This window comes from Mercurialis annua, linkage group LG2, assembly GCF_937616625.2.
Source record: "Mercurialis annua linkage group LG2, ddMerAnnu1.2, whole genome shotgun sequence".
Taxonomy (NCBI): Eukaryota; Viridiplantae; Streptophyta; class Magnoliopsida; order Malpighiales; family Euphorbiaceae; genus Mercurialis; species Mercurialis annua.
In genome coordinates this window covers 47,775,175-47,802,074 of record NC_065571.1, presented here as the reverse complement: position 1 = coordinate 47,802,074, position 26,900 = coordinate 47,775,175, and the positions used below count along the sequence as shown (strand labels likewise).

The 26,900-nt window shown below is 29.2% G+C and overlaps 2 protein-coding genes and 2 long non-coding RNA genes across 6 annotated transcripts; 2 read left to right on the top strand and 2 right to left on the bottom strand.

The window, feature by feature from the left end:
* Positions 1 to 5,678: 5,678 nt before the first annotated feature.
* Positions 5,679 to 6,636, top strand: LOC130015189 (uncharacterized). The gene is made up of 2 exons (XR_008790241.1): positions 5,679 to 6,148; positions 6,240 to 6,636. It is a non-coding gene; the product is annotated as an uncharacterized LOC130015189 (long non-coding RNA).
* A 257-nt stretch (positions 6,637 to 6,893) lies between these two features.
* Positions 6,894 to 9,544, bottom strand: LOC126669983 (uncharacterized). Of its 2 annotated transcripts, XR_007638602.2 has the most exons (4): positions 9,247 to 9,544; positions 8,663 to 8,777; positions 7,850 to 8,032; positions 6,894 to 7,275 (listed from the first exon to the last, which is right to left on the bottom strand). It is a non-coding gene; the product is annotated as an uncharacterized LOC126669983 (long non-coding RNA). The 2 variants fall into 2 exon arrangements; XR_007638603.2 differs by lacking the exon at positions 8,663 to 8,777 and having other exon boundaries at positions 9,247 to 9,504.
* A 2,280-nt stretch (positions 9,545 to 11,824) lies between these two features.
* LOC126670339 (RING-H2 finger protein ATL13) lies at positions 11,825 to 13,844 on the top strand. Its single transcript, XM_050364042.2, has one exon. It carries the CDS (start codon positions 12,115 to 12,117, stop codon positions 13,618 to 13,620), a length of 1,506 nt encoding a protein of 501 aa, XP_050219999.1. The 5' UTR covers positions 11,825 to 12,114; the 3' UTR covers positions 13,621 to 13,844.
* Positions 13,845 to 21,967: 8,123 nt separating this feature from the next.
* LOC126667332 (VAN3-binding protein) lies at positions 21,968 to 26,819 on the bottom strand. 2 transcript variants are annotated; one of them, XM_050360290.2, is made up of 8 exons: positions 26,512 to 26,819; positions 26,327 to 26,395; positions 26,164 to 26,232; positions 25,625 to 25,985; positions 24,094 to 24,261; positions 22,983 to 23,032; positions 22,801 to 22,849; positions 21,968 to 22,335 (listed from the first exon to the last, which is right to left on the bottom strand). In XM_050360290.2, the coding sequence occupies exons 1-8, from the start codon at positions 26,674 to 26,676 to the stop codon at positions 22,115 to 22,117; spliced, it is 1,152 nt and encodes a 383-aa protein (XP_050216247.1). In that variant the 5' UTR covers positions 26,677 to 26,819; the 3' UTR covers positions 21,968 to 22,114. The 2 variants fall into 2 exon arrangements, with proteins under 2 accessions (XP_050216247.1, XP_050216246.1); XM_050360289.2 differs by having other exon boundaries at positions 26,327 to 26,398; positions 26,512 to 26,817.
* Between the last annotated feature and the right edge of the window lie 81 nt (positions 26,820 to 26,900).

The window sequence follows — 26,900 nt, the reverse complement described above, 5'->3', positions numbered from 1 at the left end:
AATAAAAATATAATTATCTTAATCCATAATAATATAATTATCATTATTTGACGAGTTACACACGCGCCACGTGTGAAACACGTAAAGCGACACTAGTATGATAAAAGTCTATCAAATTTTTTAAGTTCTTCAGAAATTCTCTTAAAGTAGGTTATTTTTTACTATAATGATTAACAGAGATAAAGCAAAGAAGTAATAAATTTACCCACTTGATCTACTAAATATGAAATAGAATACTGTAATACAATTCCAAAAAATGAAATATTGACAGTATAAAACAACCTGGAACAAAGCTCTTACACCATTTGTACCCTTAGAATTTTTATCGTCAAATTTGCTTTATTACTGAGCTGATCTTATAGTAGTTATATGATTGTAATGCGAATACTTAAAACGTAATTAGTTGAAAATGAACTAATACAATAGAGGTGTTTGGTTCAGTTTTTTATTAGAATTTTTAGCTTTTGCTTTTTAAAAAATTCCACCAAAGTGTTTGGTAAGAATTTTTTTTAGAGTGTTTTGGAGTTTTTTAAACCCCAACAGCTGCTGTTTGAAAAACTAAATTTTCGAACTTTTTACCAACAGCTGATAGTTGTTTCAATATTTTTAATTATTTAGATAAAATTATCCCTATTAGAATATATTGTTTTTTTAATATATAAAATTATTTAAATTATTTTTAAATACTCTAATCATTTATAAATTATATAAAATTATTTTATTTATATTAAAACAACTACAATTTAAAAAGTTTTTGAAAAATTTATTCTAAATTATCAAAAAAATATCTAAATAAGTTTAAACTAAATATTTCTTCTTATAAAAAAATTATTAATATTTTTGTTAAATAATATATGATATAATCTATTTATAATTTAATAAATAAAAACAAAAGATATGTTATGTACGGTCATTTTATATATAAACAGCTACAACCAATTAAATCTCACCAAACACTTATGATCTATCAGCTATCAGCTATTAGCTATCAGCAACAGCTAACAGACACCAGTTATAAGAAATAGCTGAATCATACAATATAAGTTTTGAGAAAATGATTAAATATTAGAAAGAAACATTACAAATAGAAATATTTTTACTTTTTAATTAATGCTTGGAGTTTGAATTTATAATTAGAAAGACTTCTTGTATAATACACCTAAAAAAAATTTGTATCTATATTTTAATCTTTGTCATTTTCTATATATTGAAGAAAAAACTAAATTGAGAGAACCGTATTTTATAATAAAAACCAAAACTGTTTTTTCCCCTCATTTCCTTTTATATTTTCTTTTGAGTAAATATGAATCGATTCCATAAGTTAGATTAATATTAAGAATGTTTTGGTTCTTTCTTTTCGGGAGATAGGCTGATTTCCTTGGTTGGTACATCTATTCCATAAGTTAGAGTTAATTTTATAGATGTTTTGTTTTTCATTTTATTATTTATCTTTCTATATGTTTTGAGGAGTTTAGCCAATTATTTATTTATAAACAATCCTAATTTATGGAGAAAAAAGAACTAAAAAAGAACTAAGAAAAATAACAATTAAACTTTAACATCCTATCTTAACATATGGCAGAAAGAAAAACTATGGAATCCTGAAAAAAGATTGGCTAAAAATTTAACGTATTTTGTTCGACGAGATAAAACATTTCTAAATATAATATACTTCGATGAGCTATGTTATTTCGAACTAACATGAATACAATGATAGGGTCTACTTGACGAGATTGACATCCTACAAGGTAAAGATTGTAGAATTAAAAGGATTAATTCATAGTAAAACTTTTAAAATATACTTTTTTGTTTGTTTAAAAGGCCCTTCAGCTTCAAATTAGCTCTTTATAACTCATACCTTTTTATTTTTCGTATTTATAGACTAGTCGATGGATGTCCGTTAAACAAATTGCACACATTTAACAGACATCCATCGAAGGATGACAAATTAATTATCTATCTAATTCAAGTGACAAATTACAATCCTCCATTTTTAACATGCATGTAAATGCATTAATTATATGGTGTGTAAAATAACCATAAATAGATTTCAATTCATGTAAATTTTATAAGTGAAAAATACTCATAAAAAAGTAATTCCTCTCAAATATTTGCTTTATTATTGATTTATTTTAAATATTTATTAATTATTAATTAGTTTAATTCATAAGTATTACCTATATTATTATTAAATTTATAACACAGTATTAATATTCCCACTATTTTTATGCTTTAAAACGAGAATATTTAAACGGCATATATTTGTTGACTCTGGAGGTCATTCTATTTTTCATATTTATAAAAATAGTCACCGAACTAAAAGACGCTACAAAATGGTCATTGTACTTATGAAAATCTTACAAAGGGAACTCACTCGTCTTACATAGGGGAGTCACTCTTTACATTCCGGCCTATATTTATATAAATGGACATTTGAATCCCTAAATTCTTTTTCTCTCCTTCACCTTAACAAGCCACATGACATGAAAAAAATAATATTTACACCCTTTAACTCTGCACATAAATTTTAAAACAATTTTTTTTTTACATTTCCATCATCATCTACCCATCTTACACCACTACCTCTCGACTACCAGTTGCCGCCTATTCATCTGGTTATGAACATGTAAGATAATATTGTGAGATTAGTCGCAACGGAGTAGCAGAAACTTAATTAGAAAATTAAGCTTATGGTAAAATAAAAAAACGAACTAAAAACAAACAAAAGATTTACGTGGTTCGTCAATGACAACTCCACGGGAGAAGGAAAGAGTTTTATTCATTAATAGATGAAGAATACAAAAGAGCGGTAGATATTTTTCTAATGCCCAAACCAACAATAAACCCAAATAATGCTTGGGTCGTACTAATCTGCCACACTCTTAAATTCTACAAGCCATACCTTGTCTATTTATCAAGTTCTAAATAGGTGAAAGGAATAAGGAGTTCAAATCCAAAAAGGATTTAAATTTTCTTTTTCCTACACAGACCAATAATAGATATAATAAATATCAAACACATATTAGGATAAATTAAAGTCCTAAACTAATTAGAATTTTAGAAATAATCCTAACAATTTCTCCCTTAACTAGAATTCTCTTGCATCCTTAATAAATTAGAATGAGAACCAAACTCCACCTTCTCCATTTCACCATAATCAGTTACTACAATTGAGAAATTCCAAACAAGCTCAAGAATGTCTTGAACTTGTCAATGCAAAATGATACAATAGATAAATCAAATAATTTATCAACCAATTGGCACGCAGCTGCGAATTTGTTGGCCTTGATCTTGGTAATATCATCAGTAGAATCTGGCTAAACAGACGAAGTCGTAACTGATTCATCAATCTCATACAAACGACCAACTCTATGAGCTTTAAATAACACCACATCATCTTTCATAATCTCCAAAACCCCATTCCTGACATAAAACCCAATCCACAAATTTATAAAGTAGATAGAGAGATGATATTCTTACGCATTTCAGGAACATGTCGAGCGTCGGTGAATGTTCTAACTTTTCCATCATGCATCTTAATCATGACTGAACCAATTTCTAAAATTCTGCAAGTTCCACCATTTTCCATAACTACAATTTCACTATCAACTCTGTTGTAGTCGGAAAACCAATCGGAATTGGCACAAATGTGATATGAACAACCCGAATCTGCATAAAATTTTGAACTTATAGATTTTTGCTGCACTTTTGGACCAAGACGGTTCTATAGGTTAAACCGGCTGTAGAACTGGCTCCCCCTAAAATCTGAATCTCCACTCCAAACTGCTAGCACATCTTCACGGTCCTCATCTGATTCATCTTCAACAATATTGGCTTGAACGTTAGACTTTCTGTAGTTTTTGCTTTTTGGATTTTCCCAACAATCAATCTTTAGATGCTCCTTCTTCTTGCAATAATTACAAGTAGAGTTTTTGTGTTACAGATACTTGTTATTGTAATCTGTCTTCATGCTAGTACTGATTGTAAAGGCACCAATTATCTCCTTATTCATTAGCTCCTTCAAAAATTTGACAGATATAACTCCCTCAACAGAAAGCGTATCATGATTAAATATTAAATTTTCACGAAATTGCTTATAATTAGAAGGTAATGAACGAAGCAACATAAGATTCAAATATTCTTCATCATATTTAATATTCGGACTCTTCAAATTCATTATAATGAAATTGAATTACCCAAGATGTGTTTTTAAAGACGTACCTTCAGCCATACGGAACATATGTAGGCGGCTTTTGACAACAAGTTTACTGATGAGATTTTTCTTCAAAAACTGCGCTTCAAGTTTCTTCCACAAATGCAAAACAGATTTATCGCGTAGAACTTCATGAAAAATATCATCATATAAACATAGTCGGATGGTAGATAGAGCTCTCTCATCCAAATCTTTAATCTCGTCTTCAGTCATCTTCTCTTATAGCTTCTCCTTTTCCAATAACGCTTTTCGTAATCTAGCTTGTGTCAAACAGTCACGCATCTTGATTTTCCATAAGACAAAACTCTTGGTGCGATCAAACTTCTCAATTTTAAATTTCGTCATAACCATATCAAAAATATTTCCAAATAAATCTCAAATAAGCATTGTCGCTCTGATACCACTTGTTGTGAGATTAGTCGCAGCGGAATAGCAAAAACTTAATTAGAAAATGAAACTTATGGCAAAATAAAGAATCGAACTAAAAACAAACACAAGATTTACGTGGTTCGTCAGTGAGAACTCCACGGGCGAAGGATTGAGTTTTATTCACTAATAGATGAAGAATACAAAAGAACGGTAGATATTTTTCTAATGCCCAAACAATAAACCCAAATAAAATTTTGGTCGTACTAATCAGTCTCACACTCGTAAAATCTAGAAGCTATAGTTGTCTATTTATAGAGTTCTAAATAGGTGAAAGTAATAAGGAGTTCAAATCCAAAAAAGATTTAGACTTTCTTTTTCTACACAGATCAAATAATACATATAATAAATATCCAGCACATATTAGGATAAATTAAAGTTCTAAACTAATTAAAATTTTAGGAACAATTCTAACAATGAATCTTCGTCTGGATTTATACCCAGACAAATAGAAAATGAAGGTGTGTGGTGGTCGTAAGGTAGAGGTGGTAGAGGCTGGTGGAGTTGGAAGGAGAGGTGGGTAGGTGTTAAGTAGAAGATGGTAAATATGTAATAAAATTATTAATTTTTATTTTAAAAATTATGTGCAATGTTGAAAGGTGTAAGTAATCTTTTTTTATGTTGGAGTTGACAATTTTAATGTTCAACTAAGCAAAAATAGGCCGAAAATGGGGCTGTGACTTCCCTGTATAAGGAAAGGTATAGTATGATGATTATTTTATAGCATTTTTAGTTTAGCGACCATTTGATATATTTAAAAAGTTGAATGACTTTTAAAATTAATTATCCAAGAGAAACATTTGCAAATATAATTAAATCCACGATGAAAATATAATTGAAATGTTATAAACACTCAATAAAATTTTGCTTCATGCCTGCAAATTCCCATGTTTTTTGTTATTCAATTCGTTTCACAAATATTTATTTTTCAATTATAAAAAAATTCACGATTTTAATAGAGTATCTACTAGCTACGAAGGTTCTACAGTACAACTTAAGTTTAGGTACCACTGGCTCTCATATCCGTTAGATTATTTTTTGCTTAATTTCCTCCATTGATTATATGACCAGCTATTTATTCTGCCGGTGACATATTTAAGTCACAGTCATCTCTTATGTCTTTTCCCTTGTTCTAACAGTGTAGTCTGTCATCATCTTTTTCACCTGACTAAACTATTTCTCCTATCTACAGTACCACGAGCGTTCATCGCTCTCTGCCTTTGATTTTTCAATTGGGGACCTCCCCAAATTTAACCAGTTCAGTACAATCAAACGACTTCATCTGCCCCGGGCCAGTTGGATCATGAGATATCTTTGATTTTCTTTTTTAGATTTATTCCTATTGATGGAGGGGAAGCACTTTTGGAAGATCGAAGAACTCTCTACCCATTGGCAAATTTCTCAGTGTGCTCTCGTGGGTGCATTGGAGATGTCCATGTATATCAGTTGGTTAGAGTTTTTTCAACGGGCAATTACCAGACGGCATGAATAGCTTCAGACATTGAAATGGTAAGCAATACTTTGATGTTTCTGCGTAAAATATTATAGTTGTTAATTTGAATTTCAGTTTATTTGATGAATCATTATTTGGCTTTGTGAGGTTTTGGGATGAGGAATGAAATCACGTGGAAAAGGTGAGCTTTGAAATTGAGTTAGCTGCCATTGTCAATCAATGAATTTCCAGTTAGCGATGAAAGTGGTTGTTTTGAGATGTGCAGGCTCCATATGGCCCTCCATGAGTGATGTTACATGTGGTCTTCGTTTTCCTGGACAACGTTTTTGAGTAATAAGAGGAAGCTTATTATGTTCAGAGTATAAACGCATCTGCTGGTGTTGTTTGCATTATTGAATTTTATTTATCATGACTCCTTCATTCTTGTTTTTTTATTTTCATTTAGTAGGCTATTCTCCCTTTGAGGGGTAAAATTCTAAATGTAGAAAGAAAAGATGAAACTACAATGTACAAGAATCAAAAAATTCAAAATCTGTTTCTAAAACTCTTTTCAATATTGAAGTTGCAACATGAAATCTGCAATGTGTCATTTATTTTGGCCTTGAGGTTTTTGAAACATGGTACTATAATGTGGTACCTGCATAATAACATTCTGTTTGTGTACAAGTAGCATAATGCATATCAGAGAACAAAAAGTGCAAAGCAAAACACATGAAATGTTAATAAAAAAAGGTTATAATCACATATGATCAAAATTATAAATAAAAAGTGGCTTCAAAAGGCTGAAATTCTACAATCATCTAAGAAAAATACAAATGTTTTATTTGTAATTTAAACAAAATGACCAAAATTGAATGTGATTAGTGCACCATCATAGAAAAAATCTCTTGTTTCTAATAAAGTAGGACTAGAAGACAAGTAAATTTTTAGTAGTTCACATCAAGTCTTAATAATTACTTATTTTGTAAAGATGCATCAATGACTGGAGAGCATCAAATTGGCTCTGTTTTATATAATTTCATGTTGTTGATCGGTCCCACCACCGGTAGCCACACAACCTTGTATTGCCTCTCGGTTCTTATGTTGCCTTGCTTCATGATATTCAAGCATTGAAGGCTCTTCATGAGAAAGATCAAGATCTGAAATGTATTGCATTTTTCCTCCGATGTTCTTCGAGACTAACCTGCAACACAAAAAAAATGTTTGAGAATTCGAGTTTTTATGTTCTGATAATTCATAATTACATAAGAAATTAATGAATTAGTGTAAAATGTAATCAAACCGTTCTAATGATCTTTTAAAGCATCACTTTTAATAATACTAAACTGCAACTTGTTACAATCTGTTACGTAAACTGTAAATTTAATGATCTTTTTTTCATGATTAATTGAGAATTCCAATTGAGTAAACCGTTGCACCATTCATGCTGCTAGTACTTCCTGTTTTGATCAGCATTTTAAGTTTAGCTACAAAAAAGACCCTAAGCCACAGAGAAAGAGAACCAACTCACATACAAAAATTCCCGAGACAAAAATTTATTTCCGTCTTCTAAAGTGCGATTTTCAATTCTATTTGATGAAACACCGCGGGGTATTTCATCTAAAGCTAAGCAAACATCAAAAGATGGAAAATACTCGGTGTATATCATTACATTTATTTTGAAGTCAGTGCCATTTCCTATCTTGTATAAATGAATGCGTTTATGAGTGGACATATAAGCCGGCGAAGTTATAAGAGCTTATAAAAGGTATACATACCACTTGGGTCATTTTCATTGGAAGATTGATCTTTCTCTATGTTACGGCCAAACTTTTTTCTTCAATCTGGTCACGTCCTTCAAGGAGTATACCAAGAAAACCATACACATTGCTCTGGATGGTTAATTTAATATTTTCCTGCTCGTCCTCCGTGAAAAGGGCAGGTTTATATAGAATCTTGGCCTGAAAAAAGATGATGAAAAATAAAACTGAAAGTCTTTTAATTGAAATTAAGTGGACTATCTAGATTAGGCACATATAAAGACAAAGTTTTCTAAAATAGGGAAATAAAAAGCACCGTAGTCTGAGAACAAGGGTACACCAATCCATTCATGTTAAACTTAGATGTCTAAAGAACTAAGTTTACTTACAAGAGCAATTTCAAAATGCAGTCCACTGTCATACATAATGAACTGAACATATCTTCTCATAACCTTTACATAGTTAAATGGATTGGCACAAAATCTATTTTCAACAACTAACACTTTATATTTAAAGCCATACGGTATGCATCAATTAAAAAAAGCATTCATAATGATTTCATCCTACAACATTCTAGCTTCTAAGTTCCACTTTTGTTATCTCTCGGTCATTGATGTAAACCGGTGTGTTTCCGTTGCTAGCATCCGCATTAATAGCCAGCAAATGAGCGCTTATGATCAGCGAAGGCTTCTACCCTTCTTGTTATATATAAGCTATCACAACCATTAGCGCCCGTATTATATACAGGCTCATCCAAAGTACGAGAAAAACAAGTATATCACAAAGTACACTACATTCACCTTTCCCCAAAGTCCAAACACTTTACTATACCAATAGTTTTCGGGTTCAGCTTCTTTGGTGGACTTGGACAAGTCTGGAGCTCTTCGTGGAAAAGAGGTATCCCGTTCACATAAACATACTCAAAAGGCAAAAAAATTGTATGAACCTGTTAAATATTCAAGTTTAGTATTTGGCTCCAAAATCTCTTCCAAGTATTTTGACTTTGAAAACTCTAAAAGAATTACAAATCCAATTGCAAGCTCTTAAAAAACTCATGGTGACAATTTTACAATTTTGAGACAATCATATAAGAAGCTGTCACTTATCCTGTTTTGAGACAATTTTGAGACAATTTTGAGACAATCATATATTTCCTGTCACTTATCCTGTTTCTCAATTCATCCAAGCTAAATCTACTTAAATTAAAATAAACAAATCTACTTAAATGACATATTAACAATCACAAAGCACCAGAGACAGAAAAAATTATCCACCTCTAATTAAACCCTAACTAAAATTAAGATGTTTCATTTTCATCGTTACTTTTACTAAGGTTATCCAATTACGAAGAATTTGATGCATCAATCAACTAAAAAAACAGAAAAACTCAAATCAAAAGAGAAGGCAAAAGAAACCTGATATTTATGATCTTTAGTAGACGAAGAGAAGATAGAGGCGGCGATTGAGACACCAGCATAACGAACAGTAAAAGCAACCGTATAAGCATTAGTATATACAATTTTAAGGCATGCCGATATTATCCCTAACAAATTTGGCTATATGCCATTATTGAATTTTAGAATCATTTTCTGGATGAACCAAAGCAGAAAAAAAACAATAGCAGTGGTTTATGTTAAGTTTAGGAAAAAAAATAAGAAAGGAAGAATAAATAAGACGTTTAAAGAAAATAGTCAAATGAAACAAAATTAAAATTACCTGCTATAGCAGGTTCAAGGAGGTGAATGACATAAGTGGTACTACAACATAAGTGGTACCGTATAACTAGCCGCTACGAAGTACTATATTATTCTGCTTCTAAAAATCCAAAACAAATATCAAAGACAAAACTTGTGGCTGGTCACTAAAAGGGAGACAAAAAAAGGTTTTGGACTCTCTTTTATGTGGGTGTTTTGTTTCATTGGTGACTTCACTTTACACTAAAGCAAAGCAAAAAAGTCAAACATAAACATTCATTAGAGGAAGTGGATAATAAAATACCGGTACACACCGTTTTGAAGGAAGAATTTTAAAAATAATTTTCAAAAAAATGATATCTATTTCCAGTGTTTTTTTTGGACAAATATTAAAAAATGATTTATACGCTAAAAAGATGTCAATCTAATTTATAAAGGATTTATAATACTAAATTGTTTTAATCTTTTATTATTCAATAAAAATCCTTTATAAATCTATGGGGTTATAGTCAATTCAAATGATCAAAATTTTAAACTTCGTGAATTTGTGAAATTTATGAATTTAATAAGCATTCAATTCAAGTAGTGTCTCATTTATAATGATTATATTGTAGTATAATTTTTTTAAATAGAAAAGTCGACATCCATCATCTTTTTTTGTTATATGGTCTATGAAATTTTTTAAATAGGTCTTAATTATGAGACGATATTTTTAAACATTACATATTCAAACTAACTTTCACTTAAGTAGGGTAAGTTTTTTCGGGAGACTCTAAATAAATATATAATAAAATTGAATTGAATAAATTCATTTTATTCACTTTTAATGATAGCCAAAAGAATAAATATGGAAAAAAGTTTAGGGGCCTTGATTTTTTGATAATTCAAAAATTTAATTTTTTCATCATATTTTTTAGCTCGTAAATCTCTATCTCCAACTTAAATTCCAATAAAACTAAACTTATTCAAATTCATTAACTTCTATAAACTCTATTTAAATTCATTCAAATTCTATAAACTTTATTCATTTACAGTTTTTAATTCAAATGCAGTTAACATTAAAAAAGATAAAAAAAATAATTTAATCGTATATACCGTATAAAAATACTTAATAATTTAGATCCTATGTTTTTTTTAATATTAAAATATCTATTCTGAAAAATACTATATAGAATAGATGGTGAATAGATTTCAAAAAGAAAAAAACATAGAAATGAGAATAGAACATCTGACCTAGGAATGTGATCAGAAAATGAGCACACATATAATAAAACTAAGGACAAGAAAAAGAAGTGTCCATTTGGCATATGGATTCACATTTCTAAATAAACTAAACAAACTCCATTATTTTATTTTATTTTGGCCTAAAAATTAATTATTTCATATAAACATTGGAATTGATGCATGAGATGGGTCTTTTTTTATTTCTTCAAAGTCAAACTAGAAAAAAGAGCAAGAACTTTTTGGCATTTGGTAAAATGAATCATAACCAAGTCTTTCCATTTTTCTTCACTTCAAATCTGTCTCATGATTATTTAACTATGAATAACGGTATTTATTCCGATTTATAATTTTTATCGCATTTAATTTTAATACAAAAATTAAAAAAAATAATTAATATATTTTAATTTATAGACAATTTTACTAAGTTCAACCTATATTAAAACTTATTTGTATTTATAACTATTAATTTTATTTGTTTATTATATATGTTTTTTCAATAAATTAATGAGAAGCAAATATAAAAAAATAGTAATTAATACTCTCTTAAAATTTTAAAGTGATAAATAATATGGACCAATCTTTTTTTTTCAAATGCGATAAATATTATACATCGGAGAGAGTAATCAATAGGCTAAACTTTTACCAATGAGTTATAGTTCAAATATTTTACCAATGAGACAGCAATATGATAGGTCATGAGATCGTTTCCTCTAACAAGCGCTCTCTCTCCCCTCAATTATCAAAAGAATAAAATAAAATAGGCTCAATTTTTTTAAAACTCCTGTTCTTTACCTTTTCTTTTATAAAACTCAAATTCTAAAAGAAATAATATTTTCAAATTTTTATCCTCTCTAAATTTTAATTTACATATCTTTTTTTGACTGGAAGATTTTTTTTTAATAAATAGAAAGACTGAAACAAAACACAAAAAATGGCATAGAAATCAAAATTCATTAAACATAAAAACAAAAATGAAAGCTTTTCGAATAAAAGTGATAAAATACATGAACTTCGGAATGAATTTTTTTAATTATAATTGTAGTAATATGATTCAGATTCACAATAAATAGTCAATGAGATCTAATAATTTCATTTATTTTTGCACTGGTGTAGTTGATTTATTGCTCTACTGGCCAAGATTTGAAAACCTCACACACATACACACACACTCTTCTGAAACACTACCATTTAATGTCTATCTTCCTCTCAATTAATTTCTTTCAATTCCCCATCTCTCCCTCTACACTAATCTCTCACTTCAACTCCTGTTCTTGATGAGTTTCTTGATTTATCAACTCTAAAAGCTCCAATCTTTGGTGAGTAAATAATTAAATCTCTTCAAATCTTGAATCTTTTCACCAAAAAATGAACTGGGTATTCTTGCAAACTAAAGAAAACAATTATTTCTCATCTTCCCCACAACAACACCAGTATTTTCTTCCTCAGCCACCTCCATTAAAGCCACCCTTAAATCTTGATGACTCTTCATCTTCAGATGGGTTTAATTTAAGCAATAAAATCAGCCCCAGTGTGTTACTTATTATCATAATTCTTGCCATTATTTTCTTTGTCTCTGGTTTGCTTCATCTTCTTGTTAGATTTCTTCTAAGACCACCCAGTAGAGAGCCTGAGGATTCAGACAATGTGACTGCTCTTCAAGGTCAGTTACAGCAGTTGTTTCATCTGCATGATGCTGGTGTGGACCAATCATTTATTGACACGCTGCCTGTTTTTCATTATAAGGCTATTATTGGATTGAAGAACCCTTTTGATTGTGCTGTTTGTTTGTGTGAATTTGAGCCTGATGATAAGCTTAGATTGTTGCCTAAATGTAGCCATGCTTTTCATATGGAGTGTATTGATACTTGGTTGTTGTCTCACTCTACTTGCCCTATTTGTAGAGGTAATTTGCTGTCTGAATTTGCACAAAACAGTGGCTTTTCCCCTGTTGTTCTTGTTCTTGAATCTGGTAGTGAGAGTTTGAGGGAGATTGGTAATGAAAGTAGCATAATTGGTCGGAGTAATTCTGTTTTAACTACTAATTCTCATTTGGGTTTTGGGGAAAGTGAATTAGGGTCTTCAAGAATTGAAATTTCACTAAAATCTGGTGAGATTTTGACCAAAGATTGTAATAATGAGTGTGGTGGTGGTGTTACTACTGCAATTGTGATGGATTCAGGGGAAAAAGTTGTTTCTGTTAAGTTAGGTAAATTTAAAGCTGTGGATAATGGTGAATTGGGTGGTAGTAAAATTGATGATAGAAGGTGTTTTTCAATGGGTTCATTTGAGTATGTAATGGATGAGAACACTTCATTACAAGTTGCTATTAGAACTCCTATGAAGAAACAGTCTAGCAAGAAGCCTTCTTTACCGTTAATTCCCGGTCATCGAGCCGCAATGTCGGAATGCGACTGCGATTCAAGACGGGAATTCAATGGCTTTCTTGAAGGTATTAATAGTAATGGAATTGGAAATGGAAACGGGAATGGAAATTCTATTGGTAGAAGTAAAAGAGAGAGTTTTTCTATATCAAAGATTTGGCTTAGAGGTGATCAAAAGGATAAGCAGAAATCAAGTGAGGATTCTTCAAGAAGGGCAGTTTCATTTAGGTTCCCAATGAGCAAAAATGTGGTTTCTGGTGATGAAGATGAGGATGATTTGAAGGGCAAGAATGGAAATGGAAAAGGTAGAAGGAGTAATTCTGAAATAGGAATTGGAAGATGGGAAAATGGATCAAGTTTTGATGAGGAAAATCCACAAATTAGCTATAATTCAGCAAAGACTCCATCTTTTGCAAGGAGGACATTACTTTGGCTTGTTGGAAGACAAAACAAGGTTGTTCATTCATCTTTTACACCTCCTAATGTTTAGTTTTATTTTAATTTTTTTGGATTATTTTTTATGGGAAAATTGTATTGTTTTCCATCATTATTATGTAAGGCATGAATGCAATTGGAATTTATGTAGACTTTAGTTGAAAAAAGAAGGAAAATAGAAGTAAGAAAGAGATCTAAAAGCAAAGAGTTGATGAATTTTCTTTGTTGTTCTTCATTATGCTTGTTTTCACATCACAATATAGATTTTTGTTTTCTTTTGCCTTTTTGTTATTGTCAACTTCTTTCTATGTTTTCTATGTCTATATATTTGCATTATGTTGGTTCAAATGATTGAAATGTTAGACTTTGTTAGCTCCTCGGTTCCTTTGTAATCTCTTCTAGAACTTGCTGATATACATACTACTAGTAAGTACTCCCCATAAAGATAAAAAAAAAATCATTTTCTACCCCATAAAAAGAAAAAAATTAGTCATTTTTTATATTATTTTATAGAGATAGAAAAAGTAATGTTAGGCAAAAAAAATATATTTAAAATACCTTTATAATATTTTCATATCAACAATAAATGAACATCTTGATTTTTACAAATCATTAATTCATAGATTTATTTCAAAATAAAAAAAAACAAAATGGGATAATTTAGTAATATTATCAGAGATTTATTATAATGAACTCTTTTCTAAATTTTTATGAAAATGTTTTTTTTTTAATTTTTACGGGATGGAGGTATATTACATAAATAATTAATTTATGCTAATTGTACATATTCTCCTAGTCCCATTTTAAAAGGATTATTTTATATACTTTTTAAAAATATATGAATATAAATTTATATTTATTTATAATTAGGATTATTTTATATATTTTATTTAAAAGTGGTAGTATTTTAACTGAACAAGATAACAACAAAGTATAATAAATTAACATAACAGATATTTAAAATATAAATGTGGCATCTAAAATATTAAAAAGAAAAAAAAGAAATTTAAAAAAACATTGAATTGATATAGGCCCTTAACCATCAAGTATGGATTGGAATTAAGCCCAATAATCAACTGTCTAGATGTCATTCATTTATTGGCATTAGCTATCATAATAAATGAAATACAAGAAGGAAATTCAAAATGAAAGAGTGAGTACAGGCTGTTTCATTCATTAGAAATGGCAATTTATTTGTAAAAATAAAATTGTGGGACTAACATATTAATGGCTGATGTTCATAATTTCACAAGACTAGTTGGCTGCCATTTTCTGCTCTTATTTTTTCCACCTAACTGCATTCCTTAATTGAGTTTTCTACAGTCATTTAACACTTTATCTTCTCTTTATCCACTGTTTTTTACTTACTTTTCTCTGATCACTACTTCTCTTATCCTATTGGAACCATCACTTTAAAAATCAAACCAATTCAACTGAAAATCAATGATTAATCTGGTTTGTAAAAAGTAAAGTAAAAAATTAAATTAAAAACTGTTGGACTAGAAGGAGCGATTTATGCGAGGAGAATACATTTAAACGACCCAGGATGAGAACCATATAAGCGTAGATTGGATACCATATCAAACTCAAAATCCTATGACAATGAGTTAGGCAATCATTTCCATTTATATGTTCCACATTTTATTCATATTTTTTTAATGTGTGATTTTTCATACACTTAATATTCAAATAATTTGTTGAAAAATGTCAAAAATCAAATGAGTTTTATATTGGTTTTATCAAGGTTACACTAAGGTTTTGCTGGGTTTTTTTTGGGTATTTAAGCCTTGGCCGGGTCTAAATCCTTATCTACCAGTAGAACCATTTGGTAGATCCGGTTGACTCCAAAGAGTTTACCAAGAATGAACCGGACATATGACCTTTTTTGTCTAGTGGTCCAATTGGTAGGTCCGGTCGTTAGCGGGAATTTTTGGCTTTTTGGCATATTCTGAGTAGAACTTGGTTTTTTATTATTTTGATATGTTATGGACAATGAGACTATATTCCCGTTAGATAAAAGTATGGGCAAAAATGTAATTGTTTCTACGCTAGAGATTTAGTATATGAACACTACTAGCACTAGGTTTTAATTAAACGTTAATTTGGTTATGGTTTTCCAAGAGGTGTATGGTGTAGGGTGCTGCAAAAACTAGATATGATGTGGGTTTTTTCTTCTTTTTTTGTTGAATTTTATGTGCATAGGCAAAATATTATTCCAAGAGGTTCTTACTCAAAATTCTAGAAATTACTTTGATGATTTGAGAGATTTAAAAATATAAAAACAACATAATTTTTCAGAACAACACAGTTTACAGGATGACGTGTTCAACTGTTTTTTAAAGTATTTTTAAAAATTGTAATATAAATTTTTCTTATTTCAGACCAGATTTCTTTAAAAATCCATATTGTATGTATTTTCTACTTGTTGACTCTTTTTATCTAACTTTCAAAGCCGTAGTCTGTAATGTGCTATTAAGAGTGTGCACTTTTTGTGAGAAACTTTGTGTTGTGGTTTTTCTACCAATTTTTGTAGTTTAAAAATGAATACTAAAAATTAGGCATTCAAAACATTTGTTAATATAACTGAATTCTGAAATTGGAGAATAAAACAAAACTGTTCTACACCATTAATAACTGCCTCACAAGAGTCTTAAACTTACATATAATACCAAACTAACGAAAACCCTAATCTGAATTAAAAAGAAAATACTAATCAAAATTAATTAAAAATAGATGAAATTACTATGAGGACCCATATATACCATAATTAACATTTTAATGCCCCTTACTTAAAATATCACTTAATGGTCCCTTATAGTATTACTTAATAATTTTGTTAACAATAGGCTCTTCTATTAAATTGGGGTGCCAAATCATTAATGGAATTGAAAGTGAGATTCCAAATCGTTTGAGAGTTAGGTACCAAATCGTTAACAAAACTGAAAGTAAATGTTAAAATTAATGAATGAGCCTAATTGTTAACAAAATTGAAAGTGTGGGATCATTAAGTAGGATTTTGAAATAAAGAGCATCAAACTGTTAACTATGATATAACTGAGGAACCTTAGAATAATTCACTTTTAAAAATGAGCTAAACATAAATCGCATTTTTGAAAGTCCAAACAATTGAATTTTTCTCAACAACGATATAAATCACCTAAATCGTATACCTCAAATTTTGGAAAAATTACAAAATTGCCACTATCCAACTTTCCGATTCCTTTTCTCTAAAATCTCTAATTACGCATCCACACCCACATCAATTTTTTTTTATGAATCTTCCTCTCAATCTAACAGACATGCTCTAAATTTAATTTTATGTATTATAACTGTGCGTTAGTGTATTTAGAGAAAACCAGATTCAACTATTTATGTGCATTTTTTGTCAAAATAACTTTACAAATAAAACAACCGGCCCCAAAATCTTGAAAGCAACCATTATTTGCAAATTGCAATCACTAAAAAGTGGTGAATACATTAACAAATTTAAAAATATTCAGCGAGTTTGGCAGCGAGAACAGTATCAAAATATATAGCAAACTGCACCTCATTGTAAAATTTGGTGGCAACCTGACATTGATATAGTGCTCTTATAATAACAAAATTTAAAATGTATTTTCAGAAATTTTAACTTTTCACACAATATTTCTGCAATAACTGATGTAAATCTTTGCAAATTCAACTTTTCTTGTTTAATTTTTATAAATATTATTGTCGGGATGAGCGAAAAAATCGATCAAACAAACCCAAACCGAAAAACCAAACCAGAAAATACATATAGTTAATCGATCCAAGAGTTTAGATTTAGATTTAAATTTTTTAAATTTTATGGTTAATGGTATAAATTAAAGATTTGATGTTTTAAAGACCGCGGTCAACCGATTAAGCGGTTCATAAGTAATCTATATTTTTTTACTATATATAAAACGTATTTATTAAAATATTTAAAAATAAAACATTTTTTCTATTTTCTATTCTTATTTGTTGAAAAAATAGAATAGAATCTTAATTTTGTATTAGAATACACTTAAAATTTCATTCTATAAAATTTAATTTTTTTAGTTTTATCTTTTTATAGTTATATATCAAAAAACTGCAAAGCCAAAAATTCAACCATTCTAAAAGGTTGACCGTTTTAAATTACAAATTTTATTTTAAAAATCATAATGTCATGGACCGATTTATAAATAACGTTCATGGACAGGTTAACATGTCCATGCTCACCCCCTAAATTATCTAATTTCCTCTTTGATTTTTGCTAATTTAATACTATTGCCTACACATTGATTTTATTGTCCTTGCAAACTAAACCAAACTGAACCATGATCACCCCTACGTTGAATCTACTTTTTTGTTATTATTTGTTATTTTTGATACACATAAATGACCATAGTATTGCCATTTAGGCATACAAATGATCATAATGATTTGAAAGGTGCAAAAATGACACTCGAACGATGAAAAATAACCGTATATAATAGAGGGGTCAAAATTTTACTTTTTAAAATATTAGAGTCATTTTTACACTTTGACGGGAATATTAAGGTTCTAATTGAGATCCGAAAAATATAAAAAAACTAAATAAGATTTTGGATAAACATGAATGTAATTTTAGTACCTAATTATCTCTTGTTTTTTCATTTGCAACTTCTTCTAGGCCCAAACTAAGCTTAAGAATATAAAAGTCCGGCCCATAAGAAAGATGAATTCAAATCAAACTGGAATGCTTTGGTCACTTCCCTTATTGTTAGTCATTTTAGCATACAGTATACAGCGCTGCTAAATTTTAGTTCATCCTTAATGGACATGAGTGAAAATCTATATACTCACAGTTAGATTTTATTTTAGGCTATAAGATAGACGGAAGCAAGTAAAACTATCACTCTGAGAATCGATTAAAATAAAAACAATGGTTCTAGAGAAAAAAAGAAAATAAAGGGCTGTTGAATATCACAATCACATCAAAATGATGGGACACGAACCTATAGCTCTCTGTACCTAAAACAGATGCACTGACCAGACTGTGCGACACCTCGTCTAAGCCCCCAAAGTCATCACAATCATGCAGAATCCATCAGTTTGCTTTCTATGGTTGCATAATTTCCCAACATATAATTCAGTTACCAGCCTAAATTCCCATAAATTTTAAAAACCAATTATGTAATATGCTGTTTTACATTGACACTGCTCAATATTTGGGAGTAGGAGTCTATAAAAATCGAATCAAACTGAAAATTAAATCGAACTGATAAGTTCAAGTTGGTTCAAATTTATAAGTAAAAAGAATATTCATTTAAAAATAAATACAATTCTAATTAAAAGAAAAAACCAATCCGATTCATATTAATTTCTCAAAAAAAAAATTAAAGTTTTACTTCATTTCATTTTGAAACAAATATGTAACTCTAGTCATTAGTTACTCAACACAAAACAATTCATTTTCTACAATCACTATAGATATAACAAATTTTTGTATAGATCGATGAATGTGATCGTGCAAAGGTCATAATAAGATCACTCCGCCATGATCGGTGCATTACTCAATAATTTGTTTTGGTGCATCATGTAATGTCTAATCAAAACAGGAAGTGATTTCAAAATCAAGCCAATTTGAATTCAATTATCATTCTCGATATAGATACTGAACTCTTTAGGTACGCATGCAGGCAACTTGAGTACACATTCCCTGCATCTCCACAACTTTGACATAACTTCACTTGCAGTTGGCCCATAATGAACATCTTTTTAGCTTATCTAAATTGTATGGAATTGGCAGGAGTTAGCTAGCTAGTGCGAAGATGAAACAGCCTGAATATCAAATCTTGTTGGTGGGTGGGATCATTGACATGAACTCCACTTGCCACTATATTTAGACAGCATCCTCTTTCACCGACCATGTGGTCCTTTCAATTTTTAGCTTCATTATTATTCATGTTCCTCAAAAGCTAATCAAAATGCCAATTATTTTGGTGTTTATATAAACTTAACCCTGCAATTAAGGAATAAAGCATGCTTTTAAGTAAATTCTTCATGCATTGCTATGTATGGATTCCCTATCAATTATAAATCTTTCATATTATTAAAAATAACTAACGTTTTATTTGATGAAATAAAGAGAATATAATGACTTCATAATAGTGAGTGGTAATTATCCAAATGACTAATTGCACACAAATTCATTTCATGTGTATATGTCATATGTGCACTCTTGCACTCTAATTAATTGATAATTAATGTCTCATGCATGTACAATCATAAATTAATATTTCTAATACAATATAGAACATGTCTAGATCGACTTTTCAATTTTTTCAGTTTTTCGTTAGTATGTCGAGGGTTCAACCATCTAAATGGCTAATTTTAGTCGCTTTGTACAAAATTAGAGTCAAACTTATTTCATAAACATATGTCATTTCACATTCTAATCTCTATATAGTTATATATTCTTACTAAATACTCCAATAATCAATGGATAATTAGTTATTGAATTACTGAAATTTTTCCAAAAATTACAAAATGGTCATTAAAATTTTACGAAAAAGGATTCTTTGGTCACTAAAGAAAAAAAATTTGAGTCGATTTTTTGGTCACTCTAGTAGTGTTTATACACATATTAGTCCCTTCCACTAACATGAATTCTAATGCTTACTATAACCCAAATCCCTCAATGTAATATAGAAACAAACAAACAAAGAAGATGGAAAAACGACAAAAGAAGTCGACAACCTTTGCTCCATTGTCCCCATACCTCGGCCATATTGCTTTTCAATATTGTCCAAACTCATCTCTATATATAACCATTTCTTTGTCTCTACAACTCTTAACATACATTAAAAATTCTCTTAAATATCTTTTATTTTGCTCCATGAATACAAAAAAGTCTAGAACCAGCAGGAAGAGGAGGTGTTTGGTGAGAAGGAAGAAGGTGAAATTGGGTTCAATGTCAGTGAAGAAAAATGTTGATACTCTGAAAAGAATGATTCCTGGTTGTAAACAAGTTGATGAAGAAACTTTGTTTCACAACTCAATTCAGCATATTCTTGCACTTCAAATGCAACTTGCTCTTCTTAAGAGTCTCTTGAAGTTTTATAATGAGACTCTTTAAAACTGTGTACGTAAGTGCCACAGCACACTGTGTAAATTTGTATGTTTTATTAATAAATTGAAGTTCTGAAGTGTTAAATATTTAATTTGTGGGATAATAGGTGCAACATTTTAATTTGTTGATTTTTATAATTTACTTAACCTTTTTAATTTAATAATTTTAGTTTAACTTTATAAATTGACAATAATTCAAAACTCCATTTTAGAGGTTGGGGGGGGGGGGGGGGGCTATGTATTTGCTGCATTTTACCCAATATTCTAAAAACCGGACCACACCGGCCGCTCAAACCGGCTAAACCGGGAATTGGCCAGTAGTCCGGTCTAAAATTGCAAAAAGCTTGATCTTTTGGTTGAACTGGATTGGATTAAAATAGACATTTTTGACGCTGCTATTAAAATAGCCTTTTTTACTATATTTTTTGCTACTCCGCTCATTTTATAAAGTATTCTACTAGATCGAACCGATAAAAAACCGAATGGTGAACCAATGAACTGAATGTTGAACCAGTAAAAAATCGGTAAACCTGATTTTTTTTAATTTTTTTAATTTATTAAACCGGTTGAACCGGTCATTGAACCAGTTCAACCGGTTGAACCGGAAACCGATTGAACTGCAAACCGGTGGTCTCACCGGCTTGTTTTTTTAAAACACTGATTTTATCATTCTAACTTACCGTTAATGCAAAGGTTGTTCATACGATTTAATTACTTCATTTTTTTATGATATTTTTTTACCATTCTCTAAAAAAATTTACATTTCAAATTACTATTTTTTAGGCTAATTTCTTTTTATATTAATATCTATTTTTCAAAATTATTTTTTGATTTTTTTCACATTTTTTTTGCACTTATTATGTATTGATAACTAATTAGTTTAAGTTAATTTAAAATTAAATTATTATAATTAATGTTAGGTTAGTTTAGGTTAATTAATGTTTAAATTAGTTAATTTTGTTTAATTAAATTTTAATAAAAATTAGTTAATTTTTTAGTAGTGGTGTTTGAGTGTTTTTTCATTGGATTGTTTCTCTATTGACTTTTATATTCCTTTCTAATATAGTGAATTACTTGTTTTTTCACTCTTGAATGTAAACAAATTTCTAACCATTTACATCCTTTGTGTTTTGTGATTGTTTTTTATTTTATTGTTTGTAGACTGATATTAAATTAAATATTTATTAATTTTTCGATATCCATAAAAAAGCTCTAATTTCATAAAAATATATAAAATGAAGAAACCTCAAATAAATAAAGTTTTGTTGAATACATGATGGATCAATACTTTATTTGGCAAAAACTCAAAATCAAGTTCCACAATGCTTGGAAAAAATTTATTTTTTGTATTGTACATAAATTATGATATTAAATTGACAACATATATAATTGCATAATCAAAGTACAAATCATGAAAATTAAAAAAACATTACATTATATAAGATTGGGTTTCAATTTTTGTAAAATTGAAGCTCATATTTTGCAAAAGAAGTAGAGAGTATGAGCATATGGTTAATAGTTGCAGCCCATGTGTTGTACCTATGAAAATCATCACCCATGTCTAGCTTTATTATCCCTTCATTTGTGGTTAATACAATTAGATAACAGGTTTCTGTTTCTTCGTCAGCTTCTGAGTCTTTGTATAATTCTGCATGCACGTCCATTATAATACCTAAAATAAATCCATCAAGATTATTATTATTATTATTATTATTATTATTATTATTAAATTTCAGTTTATTATCTTTAATTCTCTTTATTGCTCGGAGAGTTGCATATAAAAGATGAGTAAAGGGTCAATCTAATTTTAGAATTTGTGGTTCGAAATCGTATAACTTAATCTCGGTTATTTTGATAGATTTAAAGCGACATTCTATTTTTTAGGTTGATTAGAGATAAAACTCACTATTTTTAGGTCAACTAATTAAGAATAAATTAGCCGATTTTGGTCTTTATATTTATTTTTATGTATAATTTTATTCTTAAATGACTTGAAGATAAATAATATTGTCCTTAATTAATCAAAATGTCCGAAAATAAATTATTTCACTCCGAATCACAAATTTAGAAACTGAATTGGTCCTTTAGACAAAACTCATAAATTAAAGTATTAAAAAATGGAAGAGATTTAACTTACTTTCCTTCTTGCTTTTTAACAAATTGAGCTTTCTCAATTTTAGAATAACCTGTAAAATTACAACAAACCACAAGAATTTAGATTTATTTTCCTATTAGAACTTTCTAAAATTTAGATTTGAATGTGTCTCTCGTTGTAATATAGAAAAAATAATTAAAGAGTTTACTTGTAAAACAAATTACCTTGGCTTGGCTATTCATAACAATAGATACTGATCTCACTCTAAAATTTCCTGCTTATAAGAAAACAACAAATCAACAACTAACTAAGAGTAATAAATGAATTAATTATATCTCGCACCATGATATTTACACCAAGTTTCAAAAATAACATGAATTTTAAAATGTGTCAATTACAGATTCCACCTTTCATTTCTTTTCAATTTCATCATGGACACATTTTTCGGTGAAATTTTGCTAATTTGGACATCCGATTGGTCTGCCACGTGTCCTGGCACGTTAGCAAAAATACCACTAAAAATTGCCAACGTTATTTCTGAAAAGAAAAAACATGTGGTGTCTATAGTTGACATGTTTTAGAAGTCATGTTATTTTTTGAACTTGATACAAAAAGGTCATGATTTTATATGTAATTAACTTATAATAAATTTAGGCTTAATTGCTCTAAAAATCACCAACTTTCGCGTGTTTTTGGTATTTGACACGAACTTTAAATTTTGACATATAAATACACAAACTATCAATTTTTTTGCATATATAACACGGGCACCATTTTTGATACAAAACGGCACCGTTTTTGACTTAAAACAGCAACGTTATATATCTAAAACTGCACCGTTTTTCACCTAAAACGGAAACTTGTTCATATATGTAAAAAATTGATAGTTTGTGTATTTATATGACAAAATTAAAAGTTTGTGTCAAATACAAAAAACACGCGAAAGTTAGTGATTTTTTGTGCATTTAAGCCATAAATTTTTGGCAACCTGAATATAGAGGTGTGTAAAATCAAACCAAACCAAATAATTCAATTGAACCAATAATTTTTGTTCGGTTTGTTTTTCAATTATAAAAAATTAATTTTTTTTAGTTCAGCTCGATCAATTGTGAAAGTATAATAATTTTAGTTAAAGTTTTGTACAAATTAAACCAAAAAACCGCATCGACTAAAAGAAATAGCAGAAGTAGCTATTTTTTTTGAAATGGCACAAATAACTAATTCGGTTAGGTCCAATTTAATTTAATTGTATATCATGATAAACTTAGTTCGGTTTGATTTAAAATTAAATGAATATTGTGGTTCGTTCGGTTCGAACCAAATGCATATACATACCATCTGGTGTTTCGACATGAAGGTGTATGCCATGGGCAAGAATTGATCTGCATTTCTGGAAATCAAAATCTGTTTCATTGTTGTCTTGGATGGGTAGCACAGGTGCACTTCCGGTTAATTTGTTCCTGTATCCTGTTCTTGCCTTCAGAGTTTCTGCTCCTTTTAGTGCTATATTTCAAATTTACCCAAACAACATAATCAATATTCTAATATACCTATGGAAACTATAGATGTATGACGTGAAATATATTAAATCATTTGTATTTTCTTTGGAAACTATATTTAAATTAGTTAATTCAATATCTACTAATTATTTAGGTCCTTCAAATTCAAATCACAATTATTAAGGTCATTTTCCAATTTTGTTTAAAAATAAGGTGATGTAATTTGTGGGAAAACCAAATAAATGAACTAAAAACAGCCAAAAAAATTTAAAATAAATTTACTCAATGTTTAATTTTTTTACTTAACATTTAAAACTAGTTTTGTCTGCAGCGTATTAGAGATATATAAGGGATGTATCAGCAATGTATTTTTGAGATATCAAATATGTAGTCTTTTTTATAGACAAAAATAAAAAATTTAAAAGTGAATTTTTTAAATAAAAAAATAAAAATAAAATCTTCAAATTTAATCCATATTTTTATAAATTAAATAACTTTGTTGGTAGTTTTGCAGTTAACCTGAATTATGGGCTATGACAAAAAAACATGAAAGCCCATAGAAGTGGGCATCTATATGTTTCTCTTCCAAGTTCTAGACATGGCCCAAATAGGACCTAAGATCCGTTACCATCCGCCAAACTCAATTATGAACAATTGAATGGCAGTACATGTCATGGAAAGTTTAAATTTTAGGGTTAACCATAAAAAATACAATAGACTCTCTAATAATTAATATCTAATAAATAAATAATTTTAATAATTAATAAAATTTCAGACAACCAATTTTAATATTACGTCTTATTTAATATTCACTAAATTAATAATTTTAATAATTAATAAATTTTTAATCCACTATGTATATTAATTATTAGAGAGTCTACTGTATATACTATTCCTATTTAATTTAATTTTTAAAATTAATTAAAAGTTCAAATATATTATCTAATAAAATAATATATATATTTGGAATAAAGATATTTGATATTTGGTCCAATAATTTAAAATTTTTTGTCAATTATATCTAAGAAAAAAAATGAAGGATTTGATAAAAAAACATATTTTAGTTCATCAATTAAATTGAGAAAAAATATTTAAGAAATTATCTATAGAATTTTATAAAAATAAAAATGTATATTGATATGATAATTTTATAATTTTTTTTTCAAATACGGACTAACTTTTTTTTTTGACAGATACGGACTAACTTATATAGTCTCAATTAAAGTTTTTTAATTTTAACTAAAATATTATAACTTCAATTTTTAAATATATTTACAAACACGAATAATGGGTGAGTCGAACGTGTATAAAGTCACCATCAGCAAGTCTTTTAATGAAAATAAAAAAAGTTAGCAAAGAAATATTACATGTGGAAGCAGCAGCAGTGAGTGTTAGGATGTGAGTAGCGCTTGTACCACTCATGGCCGATCCTATGATGCTGCTGAGCTGCTCTCTTTTCGCCCCCATTGCTTCGGCCACCTTTGCGCATTGCGCCGCCACCAAAGCCGCCGCGGATGCTACGGCGTCGTCCTTAGCGGAATTCGAGTCATCTGTTTTTGTATTGTCAGCAGCAATTGAAGCCAAGGCAGCAGCTATTCCTGCAACTGATATAGCTGCATGTACTTCGGCTCTTTGTAATCTGTCTTCTTCTTTTCTCTTTTGCTTTATGTCTTTTATCCATTTCTTTATTGATAATGTTTTAAATGGTACTACATTTTTCCACGGGACCTAAAATAAGCGGATAACATCCTCACGTAAGTAAAAATATATCTGAAATTAGCACATAACTCGCGTCTTTAAAAAATATTAGTTGGATTATCAAAATATAACAAATAAAATATCAATAGTCATTTTGTTGAAAGTGTAACGTAATTTTTTTTAATCGATGAAGAAAAAGATTGCATACCCATTTCTTTCGAAAGCAGCTGTTGTAATTGATCTCAGGATGCATTGCTTGTTGCATCCATATCCACGACTGCAAACAATTTTTAGAAATCACAAAAAGAAAGTTTAAAAAAATTAATTGACTACTTGGTTTTTTAATAAGCAAATTATGTAAAATTAATCACCTTCACATCATTGGATTTCCATGGTGGTAGAGACTTGAATTCATCCTCCATTTTTACACTCTTTTCCATCTTCTACAAACGCAGACACACAACATCATTGTCACAATAAATTTAAAATACAAAAACCAATTAATTGCAATTAAGAAGAAATAAAAATTGCTAAAATTTGAGAGTTAATTAATTACCATAAAAGGCGGTATGACATCGCAATCAAAAGTCTTCAATTGATTATCAAGAAGAATGATCGGCTTGTCCGGCGGTTGGAGGGTTTGAACAGCAAAATTACACCAAGCAGTCGACAGAAAATCCATAGTCTCAGGATGAGCATCAGAAGGACTTGTCATCATCATTCTAATCAAAGTGTTAATTAGTCTCAGGAATGTGTCTTAATAACTTGAGGTGATTTAGAAACACAAATGAAGGGAGGAATTTTATTACAAAGTTTCAATATGTTTATAACATGCTTTAAATATAAATGTCTAAGTTAATTAATCACCATCTATCATTGTTTAACATGATATGGTCCATGTATGATACATTTATAAATTTTAAATGCTTAGGGTGAAGCTGTATA